This window comes from Eutrigla gurnardus (assembly GCF_963514095.1).
Source record: "Eutrigla gurnardus genome assembly, chromosome: 7".
Classification (NCBI taxonomy): Eukaryota; Metazoa; Chordata; class Actinopteri; order Perciformes; family Triglidae; genus Eutrigla; species Eutrigla gurnardus.
The window spans coordinates 5,159,704-5,182,807 of record NC_139921.1 but is presented as its reverse complement, the minus strand read 5'-3'; the positions used below and the strand labels follow the sequence as shown (position 1 = coordinate 5,182,807).

Sequence of the window (23,104 nt, the reverse complement as noted above, 5' to 3'; positions counted from 1 at the left end):
CTGCAGCAGAGGGAAACTAGCTGCAGTTACCATCTTCGTCCAGAAGTTGATAATGTCACACTGAGTCTCTTTCACTGCAATGTTTTCCTGCAGGTCAATTAGCTCACTTTGCAGTGAAGCAGCTGTGGCCCATGGAAAGATTTGTTGTGCTTCTGAAGTGAACTCTCTCAGATTTCTGACCAAAAATGGATTGTCAATGCACAGAAGGACTTGTTTTCCCAATATGAAGTCATCAAAGTGTGTCTTGAAGTTTTCAATCAGCTTCTCCACAAATGGAACATGTTGCTGATGAGCTGCTTTTTCTTTGGTCTGTTCCAAAAGTTTGGGAAAATGAAGCAATTCCTCCTATAGGTAAAAATGAAAAAGGAATAATCAATTAAAAAAAGGGCATGAAGTTTAAAAAAAAAAAAAAAGAAGAAGTAAAACCCAGATAATGTGTGTGGTAGAAAATGTTAAACAGCCTACCTGTAGGTCACTCTTGAAGACTTCCAGTTTCCTTTGGAAAGCCCGCACTGCTGAGATCGGGTCACACACTGTGTTGTTCTTCCCTTGGAGCTTCAGATTTAGGTTATTCAGGTGAGATGTTATGTCAGTCAAAAATGCCACAGCTTCCATCTTTTCTGGATTTTGCAGGAAATCTGTGAACAGTTTTGCTTTAGCACTCTTTTGCTCTGACAGAAACACTTGTAGTTCATTCCTGATGGCCCAAAAACGCTCCAGGAACTTGCCTTTGCTCAGCCATTTGACCAGTGGCGGCCCCTGACAAATTTCTCAGGGGGGGCAACTGTTCTGATAAGATGACCCGTTATATGGGAAAATTAATAGGCAGCAAGACAATTGCCACATCTTGTTATTTTCTGGTCAACTTACATAGCAATACCAAATGTATATACATCCAGGAGTGTTCAACAAATAAAATTATCTTGGCTCTACAAATGAAGATAAACAGAGAAACTGTGAATCAGTTTACCTTCAAATATCTTTGAACATGGACGGATACGATTGCTTTACCAGTAATTACAAAGGGGACTACATATAAGTCAACATTAAAAGTATTTATTTACAGTTCTTTAAAGTAGTTTTTTTAATTAGAAATAGTTTATATAAATCCAAATAAAGGGGTAGTGCATTCAAATTGCTCAGCATTACACAAACAATACTCTGTATTTGCAGAAACAAACAGTAAATGCAGTAAATGTACAGATTGCCATATCAGTAACAACATTTTAAAGATTGTGCGCAGCTTAATTATCTTTAAGTGCAAATAAAAGTGCTTACATTCAACAGTGAACTATAAATACAAATAATCTCTGGCCAATTGGATAGATTTGCAAAAATGAACATGAACAAAAATAAACAGATGAACATATTGCCTGAAAGCAGCATTTGAATGAAAAAAGAAACTATTAAAAACCAACATTAACAGTTAATACAGTGTGTGTGTGTGACAGAGAGAGAGACAGACACTAAGAATGACAGTGTCACTAGATTACTTGTATTGAAATTTTGCTCGTCTCTCTTTCAGAGCAGCAAAGTGATCAATAACCCTCTCATTAAAATCAGGCATGTTCCTGACTAGCTCCCTCTCCATGGAAAGCATGGCCAGTGCATTCAGACGTTCCTGGCCCATTGCATTGCGCAGGAACGTCTTGATTCTGTTCAGTGTTGAGAAACACTGCTCAGCTTCAGCCGTCGTCATGGGAGTGGTAATGAGAATGTTCAACAGAGCCACAGTCTCAGAAAATGTCTCCTGGAGGTTGTATCTCTGCAGAACCTGGTACAGTGCCAGAGCACCACAGCAGCCCTTGAACTCTGGATTCTCATAGATGAGAGACAGTTCTGTCCTGAGCTTTGCCTTGTTCAGCATGGGATATGCCCTCACAGTGGCATTGAGAGCCTCAACAGGAAATGTATGGCAGTGCTGCTCAAACATCTCTGCCTGTAGCATTGTGGCACTCACAAGGTGGTCGCTGAAGGAGAACCTTTGTTTGGCGTGAGCCAGGATTGTGTTGCAGATCTCCCTGGACAGCTTCTGCTTCTCCTCTTCTCCCAAGGCCCTCCTTGGTCTTGTGTTTCCTGTCGCTACTTCCTGCTGCTGTTGAGAGGAGTCTCTGAGGGCAAGCAGACCAACAGTGTTAGCACATGAAAATATAAGTGCCTGGTAGCATTTAGAAAAGTTTAAGAAAATGCTCATTTCAAAACACTAATATTTATCTAGCTATTAGTAATAATAGTATCTAGCTTTACTTTATGCATATACAGTCACCGGCCACTTAATTAGATACACCTGTGCAATCAAATTCAATCCATAACAACAGCTGCTATAACTTTTGCTTTTACCAAGCTTATACATTTTCAGTTTTGACATCGTCAGAAAAGTGATAATTCTACTTTATTTGTATTATTGATGTTGCAGTGGATGGTGGTGGTGTACTGAATTGCATTACCTTGAAAAGTTTTTCTAATATTTTGTATGTTAATGGAGTGGACAAAATATTAGGAACACCAGTCAATATAATGCACTCCAATACTCCACAATCACCCACTATGACCTCAGTAATAAAGTAGAATTATCACCTTATTGGCATCAACAAAAACTGAAAATGTATAAATTACATTAATGTTGATTTTATAGCAGAGCTGTTGTTTTGGATTGTATTAAGTTACACATGTGTACCTAGTAAAGTGACCAGTGAATGTATTTCTTTATGACAGGTTCAGTATTGAGAAGGATTGAACAATATTATTTTATCTTACCTTATTGCCTGCACACTGCTTGTGAAGCTCTGGAGGGCACGCTTGATGAAGACTGCATCAATGTCCTTCTGCAGCTGCTGGTACAGCATGTCAACGTGAAGCATGATCTGATGAAACAGCTGCAGAAAAAAATGGAAGTCCTTATCTTGCAGCATCCTCAGGAAGCCTGATGCCTCTCTCACTGTGGTGCTGTCAAATGAACCCGATGTCCTGATGGATTCAAAACACTGCATGAGGTCATCAAGGTTCTCGTGCACAGTGTTGACGATCCTGCTGTTGAAGTTCCATCTTGTGGATGAAGCTCTTGGCAGCCTTCTGTCAACAATCTGGTCAAGTATGCTGGTGCAATACCGCACAGGTCCGAAAAAAAAACTCTCACTTCTGGGACGTGAGAAGTGGCCTGCTGCATGATCAGATTCAGCTGGTGTGCATAGCAATGCACATAATGGGCATTTTTGAAAAGCGCACGCACCTTCTGCTGCACACCAGCCCGCTCTCCCCTCATCACACTGGCTCCATCATACGCTTGCGCAATGAGTTTCTCTCTGTCACCTTCGGAAAAAAGACCGTTCAGTCTCTCCAGAAGCACGCTAGCAATCGACTCAGATGTTGCATCCATAACAGGCAGACACTCAAAGAAACGCTCCTGCACCGCATGGTTTGAGTCGATGTATCTCAACACCAGCACCAGCTGCGTCTGTGTTGACACGTCGGTCGTCTCATCCGCTTGGATGGCAACAAATTTAGCGGACTTTACCTCCTCCGTAATATGTCCCCTGATGACCGCTAGCATGCTTTCCAGGAGCTCATTCTGCACAGTCTTTGACGTGCCCTTGAAAACTGTGGCCGTTTTCAGGTGCTCCTCAAACGCCTCATCCAGCGATGCCACCAAGTCAACCAAGCCACGAAAAACGCCTGGGTTGTTGGAGCCCTCACTTTCGTCTTTGCCTCGCAAAGCTAACTCAAACACCCCACAAAACTTGACACAGTCGATGAGGCGGGCTAGGATATGTCGGTTCTTGCTCACCTCATCGTTGTGACGACGAACCGCTAGCCGGTAGCTCTCATCCAGCTGCGTTGCGATGTTCACCTGCCCAAATGCAGAAAACCTCAGACAACTGTCCATGTGGGTCTTAGAGGACTCGTGTTTCTTCACCTTTTCAGAGAGATGATGCATGTCGGTGACTCCTGTAGTTGTCCATGCGGTGGTGTCTGTCGTGCTGCCATCATGGTGAAACAGTGTGCAGGTGTAGCAGAATAAGGCGTTAGCTGCGTCACAGCCTGCTAGCCAGGTTTTCCGCTCATACCAGCTCCGCGAAAATCCCCGGTTGTATGATTTCCCCCCCTTGGTAGAAACTTGTTTTATGTTTAAATTTGGTCTGGGAGGTCCTAATTGTTTCGTTGCCAATTTATCTTCGTTACTACGACGACTGAAAGGGACTTCTTTCAGTGAAACGATGGAGTTTCTCCGTACACTCACCGCCATGCTGACCTTGAACGTGACTAGCGCGGTGCGGTGGCTTAGCTACGTCGGCTATGCTCACGTTACTATGACAAAAGCACGTTAGGGCGAGCCCTCCCGGAACCCATGGAGAATGCATTGTAAGGACTGTAATTCGAAAAAAAAAGATTTTACATGAGAGTCTATGAGAGGGCGAATCAGGGCGATTTTCAATCTGACTGAAGTCGCCCAAAAGGGGCGGTACTTCATGGAGCACTGCCCTGCGTTGATTGGACAATGACATACAGAGGAGCTCAAACTGTCTTGACCTGTCACAGCCACTGTACCACTGTGGAAGAATATGAAAGAAAAAAATCCCTCCTTTTTCCCCTTTGGTGGGGCGTCGCCCGATCGCCCTTATGGACAAACCGCCCCTGCATCTGACGTTGTTGTGCAGGAGCAAATCATCAAAGGCAGCATTGACCTCTGTCAGGAACGAGCGCAGCAAACGCTGCAGTGCAGATGATGCTCTTAAGAAGTTTAAGAGTCTCATCATTGTCACCATGATTTCAGAGTAGATTTCCCCAAGACTTGCACAAAGGATGGACTGGTGAATTATGCAGTGATAAGATATCAGGTGAGGGTGGAGAACTTTCAGGCACTGAACCAGTCCTTTCTCTCTGCCCATCATAGATGGAGCTCCATCAGTAACAACTGACACAACTTTCTTCACATCTATTTCTTTTTCATTCAGCATTTGCAGTATTGTCTTGTAAATGTCTTCACCTCTTGTCTGTCCACAGAGGTTTTCCATGCCCAACACATCTTCAACAAACTCCCTTCTTGACTCATCATAATATCTCACGAAGACCATCAACCGTGCATTATCAGTGGTATCAGTGGATTCATCCACAGCTAGGGAAATGCACTCTGCATTTTTTATTCCATCACACAGCTGCTTAACTAGATCACCTGCCAGTACTTCAGTACGTCTGCTTGCTGTGGAATCTGAGAGGGGGACTTGCTTAATTTTAGCTTTAATTTCTTCTTTTTGTTTGCCTTCAAACATTGTGTTCACCACTTCAGTCATGCATTCTCTTATTATTTCTGCATCTGAGAATGGCTTCTTGTGTTTGCCCAAAATCCAAGCCACTCTAAGTGAGGCTTCTGTTGCTTTTTGTTGTTGTGTCGTAGATGTGACAAGAATCCTGCTTGCAGCTTGATAGAATGATTTTAGTGCATTTATTTTTGTTGTTCTTATCTCTGAATTTTGAGGATATGTTTCTTCAAAATGTGTGTGCTTTGCCTCATAATGCCGTTTCAAATTGGAAATCTTCATCACAGATAGTCTCCTGGCATATTAAGCACATGGGTCTTGTGCTGGTTGGAGGGAGAATGAATGCAAATTTTTCAGTCCATTCTTCTTTGAATTGGCGATTTTCACTGTCTACCTTTCTTTTAGCAGAGAACTTGGAACACGCCATTTTCATGCAATCTTTTTTTTTTCCTCCGTGCGCAATCTAGGCTCCTACTCTGGCAAAGCGGCAATATGAGAACCGCTTCAAAAACGAAAGTGAAACTTAAAAATGCGCTCCCAGTAACAGGCTGTCTGTGTATTGTTGGCATGGAGACAAGTCCCGATATACACGTGTTGACCCAACCAAAACACGTACTGAAGGAATAACAGTTCGGGGGCCACAAATAGGTGGCCGGCGGGCCATATTGATAGAATATTTGAAACAAAACTAACCTTGCATTGCATGAATCATCCATTTTTTGAGGAACTAGTTTCTCAGCAGCAGCGGAATTTTACTTTGCTCCGTCCAACTCAAAACTCTAAGATGCGCCGCCCGAAATACTGCCCATAAATAGGTAATCGAACCGGGCCAAACTGTCGGCAAACTGTCGGCCCCAAGGCTGTCTGAAAAGCCCTCGGAGCTCACTCAAACACCGGGCAGCCCACGGCCACGCGAAGCCACAATTACGCACCGCGAACCCGGACCACTGCTCCGTCCGGAGAACCGTAAACCCTCAGACGCGTTGCGGGGATTCCCTCCGGTAAATAGACACATGAACACCGACGAATAGTCGGGCCTCGTGCCCTCAGAGCTGGGTGAAAAGCCCTTGGACCGCAGACCAACACCGGGCAGCGGGCGGCTCCGCAAATCCACACATGCCCGCCGCCCGAAATACTGCCCGTAAATAGGCAATCCAACCAGGACGAATTGTCGGGACTCATGCCCTCAGACCTGGATGAAAAGCACTTGGACCTCACGCAAACACCGGGCAGCCCACGGCCACGCAAACCCACAATTACGCACCGCAAACCCGGACCTCTGCTCCGTCTGTAGACCCGTAAACCCTCGGACGCGTTGCGGGGGATTCCCTCCTGGCACCACCAGTCTCCGTTTGTTCGGTCCCGGTTCTCAGCTCCAGCGGGGGCTATCTCGGTCTCCACAGACGCTCGTTCACGTTCTGCCCTTTGAGCATCCCTCTCGCGCAATTCTTCCTCTGTATATTCAGGCTTGTACAGGTACGGTTGGGTTTGGGTGGAAAAAAACTCCTCATCAGAGTCTTCAAAAGTTTCAGTATATTCTCCAAAAGTGTCCATTTCTGTGAGATTGAAGAAACTAGCACTGCAGGCTACTCTGCGTCTGTAGCAATGACAGCAGGTAAACAAACTATTATAGAACCGGTAACTTATAAGTGCTAGGTGATATCAGTCCGCCGCTGCCATAGCCTACTAGGAAGTATGACACGCTGCTGCTGCTGCTGAGACATAAATCCTTAATAATGCAAGGTTGGTTTTATTTCAAACATTCTATCAACACATATGTACATTGATAGTCTGCCATTACAATGGATTTGCCTCGGGGGCACTGTGGAGTGGGCAAGACTGTTTTTAATGCCATGCTAGCTAAGAACGATTGACTTGCGCTAGCCATAGCATAAGCGAACTCGGCAACTAGAAGAACTGAATGAAATGTCTTGAAGACGTCTCCAGACGTCTCGAACACACCGGCTCACTTGGAAAATAGGTCTTATGTCCAAAATTCAGAACTATCCCTTTAATACTGTGGGCTGTGGCTCACGCATGCTCACAGAAGGGGACATTATACAGTATGTTAACACCCAGCAGTGACTAAGGACCTCTGCACATTGGCAGGGGTAGATCCTGTTTTAGTATCTCTGGTAGTTCTTGCTTGACCATGTCTCAGTTGAGGGGATGGTGGAAACACTGTCGGCAAGCTTCTGACTAGCTCAGGGGAAACGGGGCTGAACAAAGAAGTTTGCATTGCTTGAGATGGTGCTTTAAATGCCTTGTTTTCCCCATTCACACCCATTGACTCAGACCCCACTGGTGGGTCATGTTCAGGTTCAGAATCAGCAGACCCGGGCTGCAGTCGAATAGTCTTTTTTTCTTAGGAAGGTTCCAAACTGAAGAAGTGACCCGGAAGTAAACAAGTGGCCGCCATGATAAGAGCCGTTCAAATTCTCTAAATGCAAAGGAAAGGAGCTCCAATGCTTCCTTACAGAGCTCCTTTAGCATAGGATGCAACGGACATTGCTTCACGAAAGGAAAGGAGATCACGCCGACCCGAGAGCAACATTTAAAGTGCCGCACACCTCGGCCATTCATGAACACAATGCATTGCATATTTAACAATTACTTTCATGCAGACATATAGTAAGTGGAATTGTGCTGATAAATGTGTGTGGACAGTGATAATAATTGAATGGTATTTTTTATATATTTAAATCATGCTACAAATGTTTGACAGAAACAAAACTAAAACCACAAACGAAATGTAACCTGAAGCAGGTCAGTGAACGAGCTGCTTATAAAACCCAACAACATGGGGAGAAGTGGACGACGCACTTTTTGTAGATTATTTTACTTTCTCGAGTGCAGATGCACATCAATCGCCAATGCCGATCATCAGCTGTCAATCATCAGCAGCATTAAAATGATGTAGCTTAGTGAAAGTCCGGTTGGATTCTCTGAGCACCGCGGTCGACTTTTCCTAAATCCTTTTAAGTTCTTCTATCGCCTTTCCTTAAAACTGTGATGTGGTGAGGTCAAGGAATAGGAGTCAGGAATAGGAGTTAGGACCTAATTATGTAGTGATGGTGAAACTCTGATTTTGGATAATCAAGAAGCACTACTCTGTTAATAGATAGAGTTCAGTTTGTGTTATGCCACTAACAATGACTTAGGGACATCTCTTCATCTCTCACTATATCAGTTAAATTTATATTGATCTTTCTTTCTTTTACCTTTGCTACTCAATAATACTCAATTTCTCCTCCTAGCTCACCAAAGTCAGTGGTAGAATTCTCGCCCCGGCCAATCGGCAACCCTATACTCTTGTTTGGAATAAGCCTCTGCAGGACCTGGGTATATCGGGAAACCATTACTTCTGTTCTTCACAATGAAACTGATCCCCTCCTTTCACGCATGTCAGCATTGGAGGTTCAGTGGTAGATTCTCAGCTTGAGCTGTCTACTGCAAACTAAAAATGTCAAAGCTGGTTTAAGGAATGTCGACCTAATACGGATTATGTTTCTGCAGATTAATATTATGTAACTTCCCCCTCTCCTGTACTGATGCTAGACAATGACAACAATGTCACTGATACATGTTGGGCCCAAGTGGTAATGCTACACACACACATCAGGGAACTTGAACCCTCAAATCTTCTGATCCGAAGTCAGACGCCTTGTCCATTAGGCCACGTGGTCGCTCGGAAGCAACTTTTGTTAAAGTTTTGAAGTGACATCGTTTAGCTACTAAGAGGTAGAGAGCTAATCTTTGCCTAAATGACAGCATGTAGCTAACGACTTAGTTTCTGTGGAGGATCAGCTGACATGTCAGCATTGGTGGTTCAGTGGTAGAATTCTCGCCTCCCACGCGGGAGACCCGGGTCCGATCTGTTCAGAGAAGTCCGTCTGTCGGAAACAACTGTACCAGCAGAAGGTTCCGCCAAGCCTAGTCCTCGTGATTTCGTCACGTGAAAGACCAAAAATGATCAAAATTACATATATCAAGTACAAACAGACTATATTTTCATCAAGCGTCTAAGAATACACGCTTGTAATTAAAAAAATATGAATAAATCGTTTATTTTGTTTAAGACCAACTGGCCATATCATTATTTAAAGCCCCCAGTTGGGTGAGTGGTGATGCTCCTGACCCCGGATGTGTGCATCGCAGGTTCACATCCCGGCGAAGACATCTCAAGTGTGTTTTTTTTTTGTTTTTTTGCCTGTATAATTGTCTTTAGATCAGAGAATTAGACCAACATTTTACCTTAACTATGATAAATATGTCATACAATTTCCCCAGAACCCAAATATAACTTGCAAAAACATGATAGGCATAAAGATGTTATTATTAATAGCATGTTATAGATCCCAATGACAAAGGCATTGCTGCATGCAATTTTCAGCCACATAAATTCCTTTCAGGTGAGTTCATTAATAAGTTCATTGAATTGTTGAGATAAATGAGTTGGTCAATGTAGATGCATTTACTAGGCCTATCAAAAAAAAAAGAGAGAGAGAGAGAGAGAGAGTTCCGGACAAAGAAAGAAGTTTATCAAAGTTCGATAGTCAGGAATTGAACCGTGGCCGGCGGCATGCAAAGCCAGCACGTTACCTCTACGCTGTCGTCACGTTCGAGAAATTGTAGTCAGAGTTATATTAGAACATGTTACTCTTAACGGTACTTCCGTATTTAATCGTTCGGCAATTCTTGCCCAAGCAGCCTCGCGATTTGTATTTATCACGACAGTATTCCCTTTATTGGTTATGATGGGTTTGTACTCCTCGTACAGTTCCATCAATAATTTTTGCTCTGGTCTTTTCTGCCATTTTCTCGATGATTCGACATTCACGGTTCTGGTCTGGCTTCATATCCCGTGAACGGCGTAACACAAGACAACTTTAACCTGGCTTGAATTAGCCTCAACAAGGCGCGGCTGAAATGCGTTAATGGGACGGGTTTAGCGGCAAGTGGAAGTTGGCGTTAGTTCTAACCAGGCTTAACCAGGTAAGCGCCGCTTTAATTAGCGAGTTTGGTGGAATACCCCTCTGGGTATATCGGGAAACCGTTAATTCTGTTCTTCACAATGAAAATGATCCCCTCCTTTCACGCATGACCTGCAAGTGCATTTCATGCGTCTTTGGTGGAGTAAGCATCAGACATGTGAGCATTGGTGGTTCAGTGGTAGAATTCTTGCCTGCCACGCGGGAGGCCCAGGTCTGATCCCCGGCCAATGCAGTAACACTATATTGTTGTTTGGAATCCTCCACCTCTCCTGTACTGATGCTAGACAATGACAACAATGTCACTGATAGATGTTGGGCCCAAGTGGTAATGCTACACACACACATCAGGGAAGAAGGGTTACAGCATTCAACCACGGAGGGACTCGAACCCTGAAATCTTCTGATCCGAAGTCAGACGCCTTGTCCATTAGGCCACATGGTCGCATGGAAGTAACTTTTGTTAAAGTTTTGAAGTGACATCGTTTAGCTACTAAGATGTAGAGAGCTAATCTTTGCCTAAATGACAGCATGTAGCTAACTACTTAGTTTCTGTGGAGGGTTAGCTGACATGTCAGCATTGGTTGTTCAGTGGTACAATTCTTGCCTGCCAGGCGGGAGACCTGGGTCCGATTCCCGGCCAATGCAGCAACTACACACTCTTGTTTGGAATAAGCCTCTGCAGGACCTCGGTATATCGGGAAACCGTTACTTCGGTTCTTCACAATGAAAATGATCCCCTCCTTTGACCTGCAAGTGCATTTCATGTGTCTTTGGCGGAGTACGCGTCAGACATGTGAGCATTGGTGGTTCAGTGGTAGAATTCTCGCCTGCCACGCGGGAGGCCCGGGTTCGATTCCCGGCCAATGCAGCAACCCTATGCGCCTGCTTTGCTCCTCGCTAGGATCCTGTGCCGCTGCTGCAGAAACTGTAATAGCGAAAGTGAAAACTGCACGGCTGTCAGACGAGCATTGTTGGTTCTTCAGTAGACTTCACGCTTGCCACGGACGTGACCCTGTTCCATGTCCTGGCCAATGCAGAAGGATTTTACTGCCATTCCCATACATTTATGGTTTTGTTTGGAATCGTGTACAGTGAAATACTAGTGTATACCAGCAAAGATGCTATCGGGTTGCATGGGTTGTCTCATCTCACCCACGAGTTGACCGCGGCAAGCAGACTGATGGATGGAAATTTGTGATTGCAGTACACACATCTCTTGCGGGCATCGGTGGTTCCGTGGTGGAGCCTTTGCTTCCCACGCGGGAGACCAGGGTCCCATTCCGGGCCAATGCAGTAAATTGTTGTTTGTCACCGGCCTCTGCACAATTTGGGTATATCTGTGTGAAGGAAAACCGTTCGCTTCATTCCCTCTGAATGAAGAAGCCCTGACAAAGCATCATTCTCATAGTATTTCCCTAAACAAAAGTTCATGGTTGCCTTCTGTGTCACAATATTAGCTTCAATGCTGGACAGACGTAAGTCGGAAGGAGGACTGAGAGTTGATTGCACAAGGTCTATCTCCAATTTTTTTCTTCTGCAGAACACATATGATCAAATCGGAAATGTTGTTGGTTTTGGACACGTGCTGCAGATAGGGCACTGAGTAAGCACAACAACTGGCCAGTATGGGGATTGAACCCATGACCTTGGCGTTATTAGCACCACTCTCTAACCATCTGAGCTAACTGGCCTTGACGTTTGGAAATAAATAAACCCTTTTCCAGAATTAAACAGGGAGCGAGCGTGACAAATTAGGCTATTCTTGGACGGTCCGTCATGTATGAACGCCGACCAGGTTGGCATTGGTGTGGGAGAGATGAATGCCAGACACCTTGCTTCATATAAGTTGATGAGTTTTGGATGGTCATTGAAGAATGAACTTGCCCCAGCTTACCCTTGGAAGCGGAAGTATGGCTTGAGCTGTCTACTGCAAACTAAAAATGTCAAAGATGGGTTAAGGAATGTCCACCTTCTACAGATGATGTTCCTGCAGATTAATATTATGTAACTTCCCCCTCTCCTGTACTGATGCTAGACAATGACCACAATGTCACTGATACATGTTGGGCCCAAGCAGTAATGCTACACACACACACACATCAGGGAAGAAGTATTAGAGCATTCAACGACGGTGGGACTCGAACCCTCAAATCTTCTGATCCGAAGTCAGACGCCTTGTCCATTAGGCCACGTGGTCAGGCAGAAGCATCTTTTGTTAAAGTTTTGAAGTGACATCGTTTAGCTACTAAGAGGTAGAGAGCTAATCTTTGCCTAAATGACAGCATGTAGCTAACTACTTAGTTTCTGTGGAGGGTAAGCTGACATGTTAGCATTGGTGGTTCAGTGGTAGAATTCTCGCCTGCCACGCGGGAGACCCGGGTCCGATTCCCGGCCAATGCAGCAACTACACACTCTTGTTTGGAATAAGCCTCTGCAGGACCTCGGTATATCGGGAAACCGTTACTTCTGTTGTTTACAATGAAAATGATCCCCTCCTTTCACGCATGACCTGCAATTGCACTTCATGCGATTTTGGCGGAGTAAGCATCAGACATGTGAGCATTGGTGGTTCAGTGGTAGAACTCTCGCCTGCCACGCGGGAGGCCCAGGTCCGATTCCTGGCCAATGCAGCAACCCTATATTGTTGTTTGGAATCAGCCTCTGCAGAACCTGGTTATATCTGTGTGAAGGTCAACCGTTCACTTCTAGTCTTCACAACGAAAATTAACCCTGCCTTTCATGCATGACCTCCAGGTTGACTTTATGCCTCGTTGGCGCAGTAGGCAGCGCGTCAGTCTCATAATCTGAAGGTCGTGAGTTCAACCCTCACACGGGGCAGGAGTTTGTTTTTTGTCACTGCCGGCAACTATCTGCATTCGGACACAACTGTTTGGCAGGGTGGTCTCATCCTGTGCGCCTGCTTTGCTCCTCGCTAGGATCCTGTGCCGCTGCTGTAGAAACTGTAATAGCGAAAGTGAAAACTGCACGGCTGTCAGACGAGCATTGTTGGTTCTGCAGTAGACTTCACGCTTGCCACGCACGTGACCCTGTTCCATGTCCTGGCCAATGCAGAAGGATTTTACTGCCATTCCCATACATTTATGGTTTTGTTTGGAATCGTGTACAGTGAAATACTAGTGTATACCAGCAAAGATGCTATCGGGTTGCATGGGTTGTCTCCTCTCACCCACGAGTTGACCACGGCCAGCAGACTGACGGATGGTAATTTGTGATTGCAGTACACACGTCTCTTTCGGGCATCGGTGGTTCCGTGGTGGAGCCTTTGCTTCCCACGCGGGAGACCAGGGTCCCATTCCCGGCCAATGCAAAAACCATATTGTTGTTTGTCACCGGCCTCTGCACAATTTGGGTATATCTGTGTGAAGGACAACCGTTCGCTTCATTCCCTCTGAATGAAGAAGCCCTGACAAAGCATCGTTCTCATAGTATTTCCCTAAACAAAAGTTCATAGTTGCCTTCTGTGTCACAATATTAGCTTCAATGCTGGACAGACGTAGGTCGGAAGGAGGACTGAGAGTTGATTGCACAAGGTCTATCTCCAATTTTTTTCTTCTGCACAACACATATGATCAAATCTGAAATGTTGTTGGACACATGGTGCAGATAGGGCACTGAGTAAGCACAACAACTGGCCAGTATGGGGATTGAACCCATGACCTTGGCGTTATTAGCACCACGCTCTAACCATCTGAGCTAACCGGCCATGACTTTTGGAAATAAATAAACCCTTTTCCAGAATTAAACAGGGAGCGAGCGTGACAAATTAGGCTATTCTTGGACGGTCCGTCATGTATGAACGCCGACCAGGTTGGCATTGGTGTGGGAGAGATGAATGCCAGACACCTTGCTTCAAATAAGTTGATGAGTTTTGGATGGTCATTGAAGAATGAACTTGCCCCAGCTTACCCTTGGAAGCGGAAGGATGGCTTGAGCTGTCTACTGCAAACTAAAAATGTCAAAGATGGGTTAAGAAATGTCCACCTTCTACAGATGATGTTCCTGCAGATTAATATTATGTAACTTCCCCCTCCCCTGTACTAATGCTAGACAATGACAACAATGTCACTGATACATGTTGGGCCCAAGTGGTAATGCTACACACACACACACACATCAGGGAACAAGGATTAGAGCATTCAACCACGGAGGGACTCGAACCCTCAAATCTTCTGATCCGAAGTCAGACGCCTTGTCCATTAGGCCACGTGGTCGGGCAGAAGCAACTTTTGTTAAAGTTTAGAAGTGACATCGTTTAGCTACTAAGAGGTAGAGAGCTAATCTTTGCCTAAATGACAGCATGTAGCTATCTACTTAGTTTCTGTGGAGGGTTAGCTGACATGTCAGCATTGGTGGTTCAGTGGTAGAATTCTCGCCTGCCACGCGGGAGACCCGGGTCCGATTCCCGGCCAATGCAGCAACTACACACTCTTGTTTGGAATAAGCCTCTGCAGGACCTCGGTATATCGGGAAACCGTTACTTCTGTTGTTCACAATGAAAATGATCCCCTCCTTTCACGCATGACCTGCAATTGCACTTCATGCGATTTTGGCGGAGTAAGCATCAGACATGTGAGCATTGGTGGTTCAGTGGTAGAATTCTCGCCTGCCACGCGGGAGGCCCGGTTCCGATTCCCGGCCAATGCAGCAACCCTATATTGTTGTTTGGAATCAGCCTCTGCAGAACCTGGTTATATCTGTGTGAAGGTCAACCGTTCACTTCTAGTCTTCACAACGAAAATTAACCCTGCCTTTCATGCATGACCTCCAGGTAGACTTTATGCCTCGTTGGTGCAGTAGGCAGCGCGTCAGTCTCATAATCTAAAGGTCGTGAGTTCAACCCTCACACGGGGCAGGAGTTTGTTTTTTGTCACTGCCGGCAACTATCTGCATTCGGACACAACTGTTTGGCAGGGTGGTCTCATCCTGTGCGCCTGCTTTGCTCCTCGCTAGGATCCTGTGCCGCTGCTGCAGAAACTGTAATAGCGAAAGTGAAAACTGCACGGCTGTCAGACGAGCATTGTTGGTTCTGCAGTAGACTTCACGCTTGCCACGCACGTGACCCTGTTCCATGTCCTGGCCAATGCAGAAGGATTTTACTGCCATTCCCATACATTTATGGTTTTGTTTGGAATCGTGTACAGTGAAATACTAGTGTATACCAGCAAAGATGCTATCGGGTTGCATGGGTTGTCTCCTCTCACCCACGAGTTGACCACGGCAAGCAGACTGACGGATGGTAATTTGTGATTGCAGTACACACGTCTCTTTCGGGCATCGGTGGTTCCGTGGTGGAGCCTTTGCTTCCCACGCGGGAGACCAGGGTCCCATTCCCGGCCAATGCAAAAACCATATTGTTGTTTGTCACCGGCCTCTGCACAATTTGGGTATATCTGTGTGAAGGACAACCGTTCGCTTCATTCCCTCTGAATGAAGAAGCCCTGACAAAGCATCGTTCTCATAGTATTTCCCTAAACAAAAGTTCATAGTTGCCTTCTGTGTCACAATATTAGCTTCAATGCTGGACAGACGTAGGTCGGAAGGAGGACTGAGAGTTGATTGCACAAGGTCTATCTCCAATTTTTTTCTTCTGCACAACACATATGATCAAATCTGAAATGTTGTTGGACACATGGTGCAGATAGGGCACTGAGTAAGCACAACAACTGGCCAGTATGGGGATTGAACCCATGACCTTGGCGTTATTAGCACCACGCTCTAACCATCTGAGCTAACCGGCCATGACTTTTGGAAATAAATAAACCCTTTTCCAGAATTAAACAGGGAGCGAGCGTGACAAATTAGGCTATTCTTGGACGGTCCGTCATGTATGAACGCCGACCAGGTTGGCATTGGTGTGGGAGAGATGAATGCCAGACACCTTGCTTCAAATAAGTTGATGAGTTTTGGATGGTCATTGAAGAATGAACTTGCCCCAGCTTACCCTTGGAAGCGGAAGGATGGCTTGAGCTGTCTACTGCAAACTAAAAATGTCAAAGATGGGTTAAGAAATGTCCACCTTCTACAGATGATGTTCCTGCAGATTAATATTATGTAACTTCCCCCTCCCCTGTACTAATGCTAGACAATGACAACAATGTCACTGATACATGTTGGGCCCAAGTGGTAATGCTACACACACACACACACATCAGGGAACAAGGATTAGAGCATTCAACCACGGAGGGACTCGAACCCTCAAATCTTCTGATCCGAAGTCAGACGCCTTGTCCATTAGGCCACGTGGTCGGGCAGAAGCAACTTTTGTTAAAGTTTAGAAGTGACATCGTTTAGCTACTAAGAGGTAGAGAGCTAATCTTTGCCTAAATGACAGCATGTAGCTATCTACTTAGTTTCTGTGGAGGGTTAGCTGACATGTCAGCATTGGTGGTTCAGTGGTAGAATTCTCGCCTGCCACGCGGGAGACCCGGGTCCGATTCCCGGCCAATGCAGCAACTACACACTCTTGTTTGGAATAAGCCTCTGCAGGACCTCGGTATATCGGGAAACCGTTACTTCTGTTGTTCACAATGAAAATGATCCCCTCCTTTCACGCATGACCTGCAATTGCACTTCATGAGATTTTGGCGGAGTAAGCATCAGGCGTGTGAGCATTGGTAGTTCAGTGGTAGAATTCTCGCCTGCCACGCGGGAGGCCCGGGTCCGATTCCCGGCCAATGCAGCAACCCTATATTGTTGTTTGGAATCAGCCTCTGCAGAACCTGGTTATATCTGTGTGAAGGTCAACCGTTCACTTCTAGTCTTCACAACGAAAATTAACCCTGCCTTTCATGCATGACCTCCAGGTAGACTTTATGCCTCGTTGGCGCAGTAGGCAGCGCGTCAGTCTCATAATCTAAAGGTCGTGAGTTCAACCCTCACACGGGGCAGGAGTTTGTTTTTTGTCACTGCCGGCAACTATCTGCATTCGGACACAACTGTTTGGCAGGGTGGTCTCATCCTGTGCGCCTGCTTTGCTCCTCGCTAGGATCCTGTGCCGCTGCTGCAGAAACTGTAATAGCGAAAGTGAAAACTGCACGGCTGTCAGACGAGCATTGTTGGTTCTGCAGTAGACTTCACGCTTGCCACGCACGTGACCCTGTTCCATGTCCTGGCCAATGCAGAAGGATTTTACTGCCATTCCCATACATTTATGGTTTTGTTTGGAATCGTGTACAGTGAAATACTAGTGTATACCAGCAAAGATGCTATCGGGTTGCATGGGTTGTCTCCTCTCACCCACGAGTTGACCACGGCAAGCAGACTGACGGATGGTAATTTGTGATTGCAGTACACACGTCTCTTTCGGGCATCGGTGGTTCCGTGGTGGAGCCTTTGCTTCCCACGCGGGAGACCAGGGTCCCATTCCCGGCCAATGCAAAAACCATATTGTTGTTTGTCACCGGCCTCTGCACAATTTGGGTATATCTGTGTGAAGGACAACCGTTCGCTTCATTCCCTCTGAATGAAGAAGCCCTGACAAAGCATCGTTCTCATAGTATTTCCCTAAACAAAAGTTCATAGTTGCCTTCTGTGTCACAATATTAGCTTCAATGCTGGACAGACGTAGGTCGGAAGGAGGACTGAGAGTTGATTGCACAAGGTCTATCTCCAATTTTTTTCTTCTGCACAACACATATGATCAAATCAGAAATGTTGTTGGTTTTGGACACGTGCTGCAGATAGGGCACTGAGTAAGCACAACAACTGGCCAGTATGGGGATTGAACCCATGACCTTGGCGTTATTAGCACCACGCTCTAACCATCTGAGCTAACCGGCCTTGACTTTTGGAAATAAATAAACCCTTTTCCAGAATTAAACAGGGAGCGAGCGTGACAAATTAGGCTATTCTTGGACGGTCCGTCACGTATGAACGCCGACCAGGTTGGCATTGGTGTGGGAGAGATGAATGCCAGACACCTTGCTTCAAATAAGTTGATGAGTTTTGGATGGTCATTGAAGAATGAACTTGCCCCAGCTTACCCTTGGAAGCGGAAGGATGGCTTGAGCTGTCTACTGCAAACTAAAAATGTCAAAGATGGGTTAAGGAATGTCCACCTTCTACAGATGATGTTCCTGCAGATTAATATTATGTAACTTCCCCCTCCCCTGTACTGATGCTAGACAATGACAACAATGTCACTGATACATGTTGGGCCCAAGTGGTAATGCTACACACACACACACACATCAGGGAACAAGGATTAGAGCATTCAACCACGGAGGGACTCGAACCCTCAAATCTTCTGATCCGAAGCCAGACGCCTTGTCCATTAGGCCACGTGGTCGGGCAGAAGCAACTTTTGTTAAAGTTTAGAAGTGACATCGTTTAGCTACTAAGAGGTAGAGAGCTAATCTTTGCCTAAATGACAGCATGTAGCTATCTACTTAGTTTCTGTGGAGGGTTAGCTGACATGTCAGCATTGGTGGTTCAGTGGTAGAATTCTCGCCTGCCACGCGGGAGACCCGGGTCCGATTCCCGGCCAATGCAGCAACTACACACTCTTGTTTGGAATAAGCCTCTGCAGGACCTCGGTATATCGGGAAACCGTTACTTCTGTTGTTCACAATGAAAATGATCCCCTCATTTCACGCATGACCTGCAATTGCACTTCATGCGATTTTGGCGGAGTAAGCATCAGACATGTGAGCATTGGTGGTTCAGTGGTAGAATTCTCGCCTGCCACGCGGGAGGCCCGGGTCCGATTCCCGGCCAATGCAGCAACCCTATATTGCTGTTTGGAATCAGCCTCTGCAGAACCTGGTTATATCTGTGTGAAGGTCAACCGTTCACTTCTAGTCTTCACAACGAAAATTAACCCTGCCTTTCATGCATGACCTCCAAGTTGACTTTATGCCTCGTTGGCGCAGTAGGCAGCGCGTCAGTCTCATAATCTGAAGGTCGTGAGTTCAACCCTCACACGGGGCAGGAGTTTGTTTTTTGTCACTGCCGGCAACTATCTGCATTCGGACACAACTGTTTGGCAGGGTGGTCTCATCCTGTGCGCCTGCTTTGCTCCTCGCTAGGATCCTGTGCCGCTGCTGCAGAAACTGTAATAGCGAAAGTGAAAACTGCACGGCTGTCAGACGAGCATTGTTGGTTCTGCAGTAGACTTCACGCTTGCCACGCACGTGACCCTGTTCCATGTCCTGGCCAATGCAGAAGGATTTTACTGCCATTCCCATACATTTATGGTTTTGTTTGGAATCGTGTACAGTGAAATACTAGTGTATACCAGCAAAGATGCTATCGGGTTGCATGGGTTGTCTCCTCTCACCCACGAGTTGACCACGGCAAGCAGACTGACGGATGGTAATTTGTGATTGCAGTACACACGTCTCTTTCGGGCATCGGTGGTTCCGTGGTGGAGCCTTTGCTTCCCACGCGGGAGACCAGGGTCCCATTCCCGGCCAATGCAAAAACCATATTGTTGTTTGTCACCGGCCTCTGCACAATTTGGGTATATCTGTGTGAAGGACAACCGTTCGCTTCATTCCCTCTGAATGAAGAAGCCCTGACAAAGCATCGTTCTCATAGTATTTCCCTAAACAAAAGTTCATAGTTGCCTTCTGTGTCACAATATTAGCTTCAATGCTGGACAGACGTAGGTCAGAAGGAGGACTGAGAGTTGATTGCACAAGGTCTATCTCCAATTTTTTTCTTCTGCACAACACATATGATCAAATCAGAAATGTTGTTGGACACGTGCTGCAGATAGGGCACTGAGTAAGCACAACAACTGGCCAGTATGGGGATTGAACCCATGACCTTGGCGTTATTAGCACCACGCTCTAACCATCTGAGCTAACCGGCCTTGACTTTTGGAAATAAATAAACCCTTTTCCAGAATTAAACAGGGAGCGAGCGTGACAAATTAGGCTATTCTTGGACGGTCCGTCACGTATGAACGCCGACCAGGTTGGCATTGGTGTGGGAGAGATGAATGCCAGACACCTTGCTTCAAATAAGTTGATGAGTTTTGGATGGTCATTGAAGAATGAACTTGCCCCAGCTTACCCTTGGAAGCGGAAGGATGGCTTGAGCTGTCTACTGCAAACTAAAAATGTCAAAGATGGGTTAAGGAATGTCCACCTTCTACAGATGATGTTCCTGCAGATTAATATTATGTAACTTCCCCCTCCCCTGTACTGATGCTAGACAATGACAACAATGTCACTGATACATGTTGGGCCCAAGTGGTAATGCTACACACACACACACACATCAGGGAACAAGGATTAGAGCATTCAACCACGGAGGGACTCGAACCCTCAAATCTTCTGATCCGAAGTCAGACGCCTTGTCCATTAGGCCACATGGTCGGGCAGAAGCAACTTTTGTTAAAGTTTAGAAGTGACATCGTTTAGCTACTAAGAGGTAGAGAGCTAATCTTTGCCTAAATGACAGCATGTAGCTATCTACTTAGTTTCTGTGGAGGGTTAGCTGACATGTCAGCTTTGGTGGTTCAGTGGTAGAATTCTCGCCTGCCACGCGGGAGACCCGGGTCCGATTCCCGGCCAATGCAGCAACTACACACTCTTGTTTGGAATAAGCCTCTGCAGGACCTCGGTATATCGGGAAACCGTTACTTCTGTTGTTCACAATGAAAATGATCCCCTCCTTTCACGCATGACCTGCAATTGCACTTCATGCGATTTTGGCGGAGTAAGCATCAGACATGTGCGCATTGGTGGTTCAGTGGTAGAATTCTCGCCTGCCACGCGGGAGGCCCGGGTCCGATTCCCGGCCAATGCAGCAACCCTATATTGCTGTTTGGAATCAGCCTCTGCAGAACCTGGTTATATCTGTGTGAAGGTCAACCGTTCACTTCTAGTCTTCACAACGAAAATTAACCCTGCCTTTCATGCATGACCTCCAAGTTGACTTTATGCCTCGTTGGCGCAGTAGGCAGTGCGTCAGTCTCATAATCTGAAGGTCGTGAGTTCAACCCTCACACGGGGCAGGAGTTTGTTTTTTGTCACTGCCGGCAACTATCTGCATTCGGACACAACTGTTTGGCAGGGTGGTCTCATCCTGTGCGCCTGCTTTGCTCCTCGCTAGGATCCTGTGCCGCTGCTGCAGAAACTGTAATAGCGAAAGTGAAAACTGCACGGCTGTCAGACGAGCATTGTTGGTTCTGCAGTAGACTTCACGCTTGCCACGCACGTGACCCTGTTCCATGTCCTGGCCAATGCAGAAGGATTTTACTGCCATTCCCATACATTTATGGTTTTGTTTGGAATCGTGTACAGTGAAATACTAGTGTATACCAGCAAAGATGCTATCGGGTTGCATGGGTTGTCTCCTCTCACCCACGAGTTGACCACGGCAAGCAGACTGACGGATGGTAATTTGTGATTGCAGTACACACGTCTCTTTCGGGCATCGGTGGTTCCGTGGTGGAGCCTTTGCTTCCCACGCGGGAGACCAGGGTCCCATTCCCGGCCAATGCAAAAAAACCATATTGTTGTTTGTCACCGGCCTCTGCACAATTTGGGTATATCTGTGTGAAGGACAACCGTTCGCTTCATTCCCTCTGAATGAAGAAGCCCTGACAAAGCATCGTTCTCATAGTATTTCCCTAAACAAAAGTTCATAGTTGCCTTCTGTGTCACAATATTAGCTTCAATGCTGGACAGACGTAGGTCGGAAGGAGGACTGAGAGTTGATTGCACAAGGTCTATCTCCAATTTTTTTCTTCTGCACAACACATATGATCAAATCAGAAATGTTGTTGGTTTTGGACACGTGCTGCAGATAGGGCACTGAGTAAGCACAACAACTGGCCAGTATGGGGATTGAACCCATGACCTTGGCGTTATTAGCACCACGCTCTAACCATCTGAGCTAACCGGCCTTGACTTTTGGAAATAAATAAACCCTTTTCCAGAATTAAACAGGGAGCGAGCGTGACAAATTAGGCTATTCTTGGACGGTCCGTCACGTATGAACGCCGACCAGGTTGGCATTGGTGTGGGAGAGATGAATGCCAGACACCTTGCTTCAAATAAGTTGATGACTTTTGGATGGTCATTGAAGAATGAACTTGCCCCAGCTTACCCTTGGAAGCGGAAGGATGGCTTGAGCTGTCTACTGCAAACTAAAAATATCAAAGATGGGTTAAGGAATGTCCACCTTCTACAGATGATGTTCCTGCAGATTAATATTATGTAACTTCCCCCTCCCCTGTACTGATGCTAGACAATGACAACAATGTCACTGATACATGTTGGGCCCAAGTGGTAATGCTACACACACACACACACATCAGGGAACAAGGATTAGAGCATTCAACCACGGAGGGACTCGAACCCTCAAATCTTCTGATCCGAAGTCAGACGCCTTGTCCATTAGGCCACGTGGTCGGGCAGAAGCAACTTTTGTTAAAGTTAAGAAGTGACATCGTTTAGCTACTAAGAGGTAGAGAGCTAATCTTTGCCTAAATGACAGCATGTAGCTATCTACTTAGTTTCTGTGGAGGGTTAGCTGACATGTCAGCATTGGTGGTTCAGTGGTAGAATTCTCGCCTGCCACGCGGGAGACCCGGGTCCGATTCCCGGCCAATGCAGCAACTACACACTCTTGTTTGGAATAAGCCTCTGCAGGACCTCGGTATATCGGGAAACCATTACTTCTGTTGTTCACAATGAAAATGATCCCCTCATTTCACGCATGACCTGCAATTGCACTTCATGCGATTTTGGCGGAGTAAGCATCAGACATGTGAGCATTGGTGGTTCAGTGGTAGAATTCTCGCCTGCCACGCGGGAGGCCCGGGTCCGATTCCCGGCCAATGCAGCAACCCTATATTGCTGTTTGGAATCAGCCTCTGCA

General features: G+C 46.1%; 1 protein-coding gene across 1 annotated transcript; it reads right to left on the bottom strand.

Moving 5' to 3' along the window:
* Positions 1–1,125: 1,125 nt before the first annotated feature.
* On the bottom strand, positions 1,126–3,097 carry LOC311015890 (uncharacterized protein). The gene is made up of 2 exons (XM_084013332.1): positions 2,758–3,097; positions 1,126–2,111 (listed from the first exon to the last, which is right to left on the bottom strand). Exons 1-2 carry the CDS (start codon positions 2,988–2,990, stop codon positions 1,490–1,492), a joined length of 855 nt encoding a protein of 284 aa, XP_083869458.1. The 5' UTR covers positions 2,991–3,097; the 3' UTR covers positions 1,126–1,489.
* Positions 3,098–23,104: the final 20,007 nt, after the last annotated feature.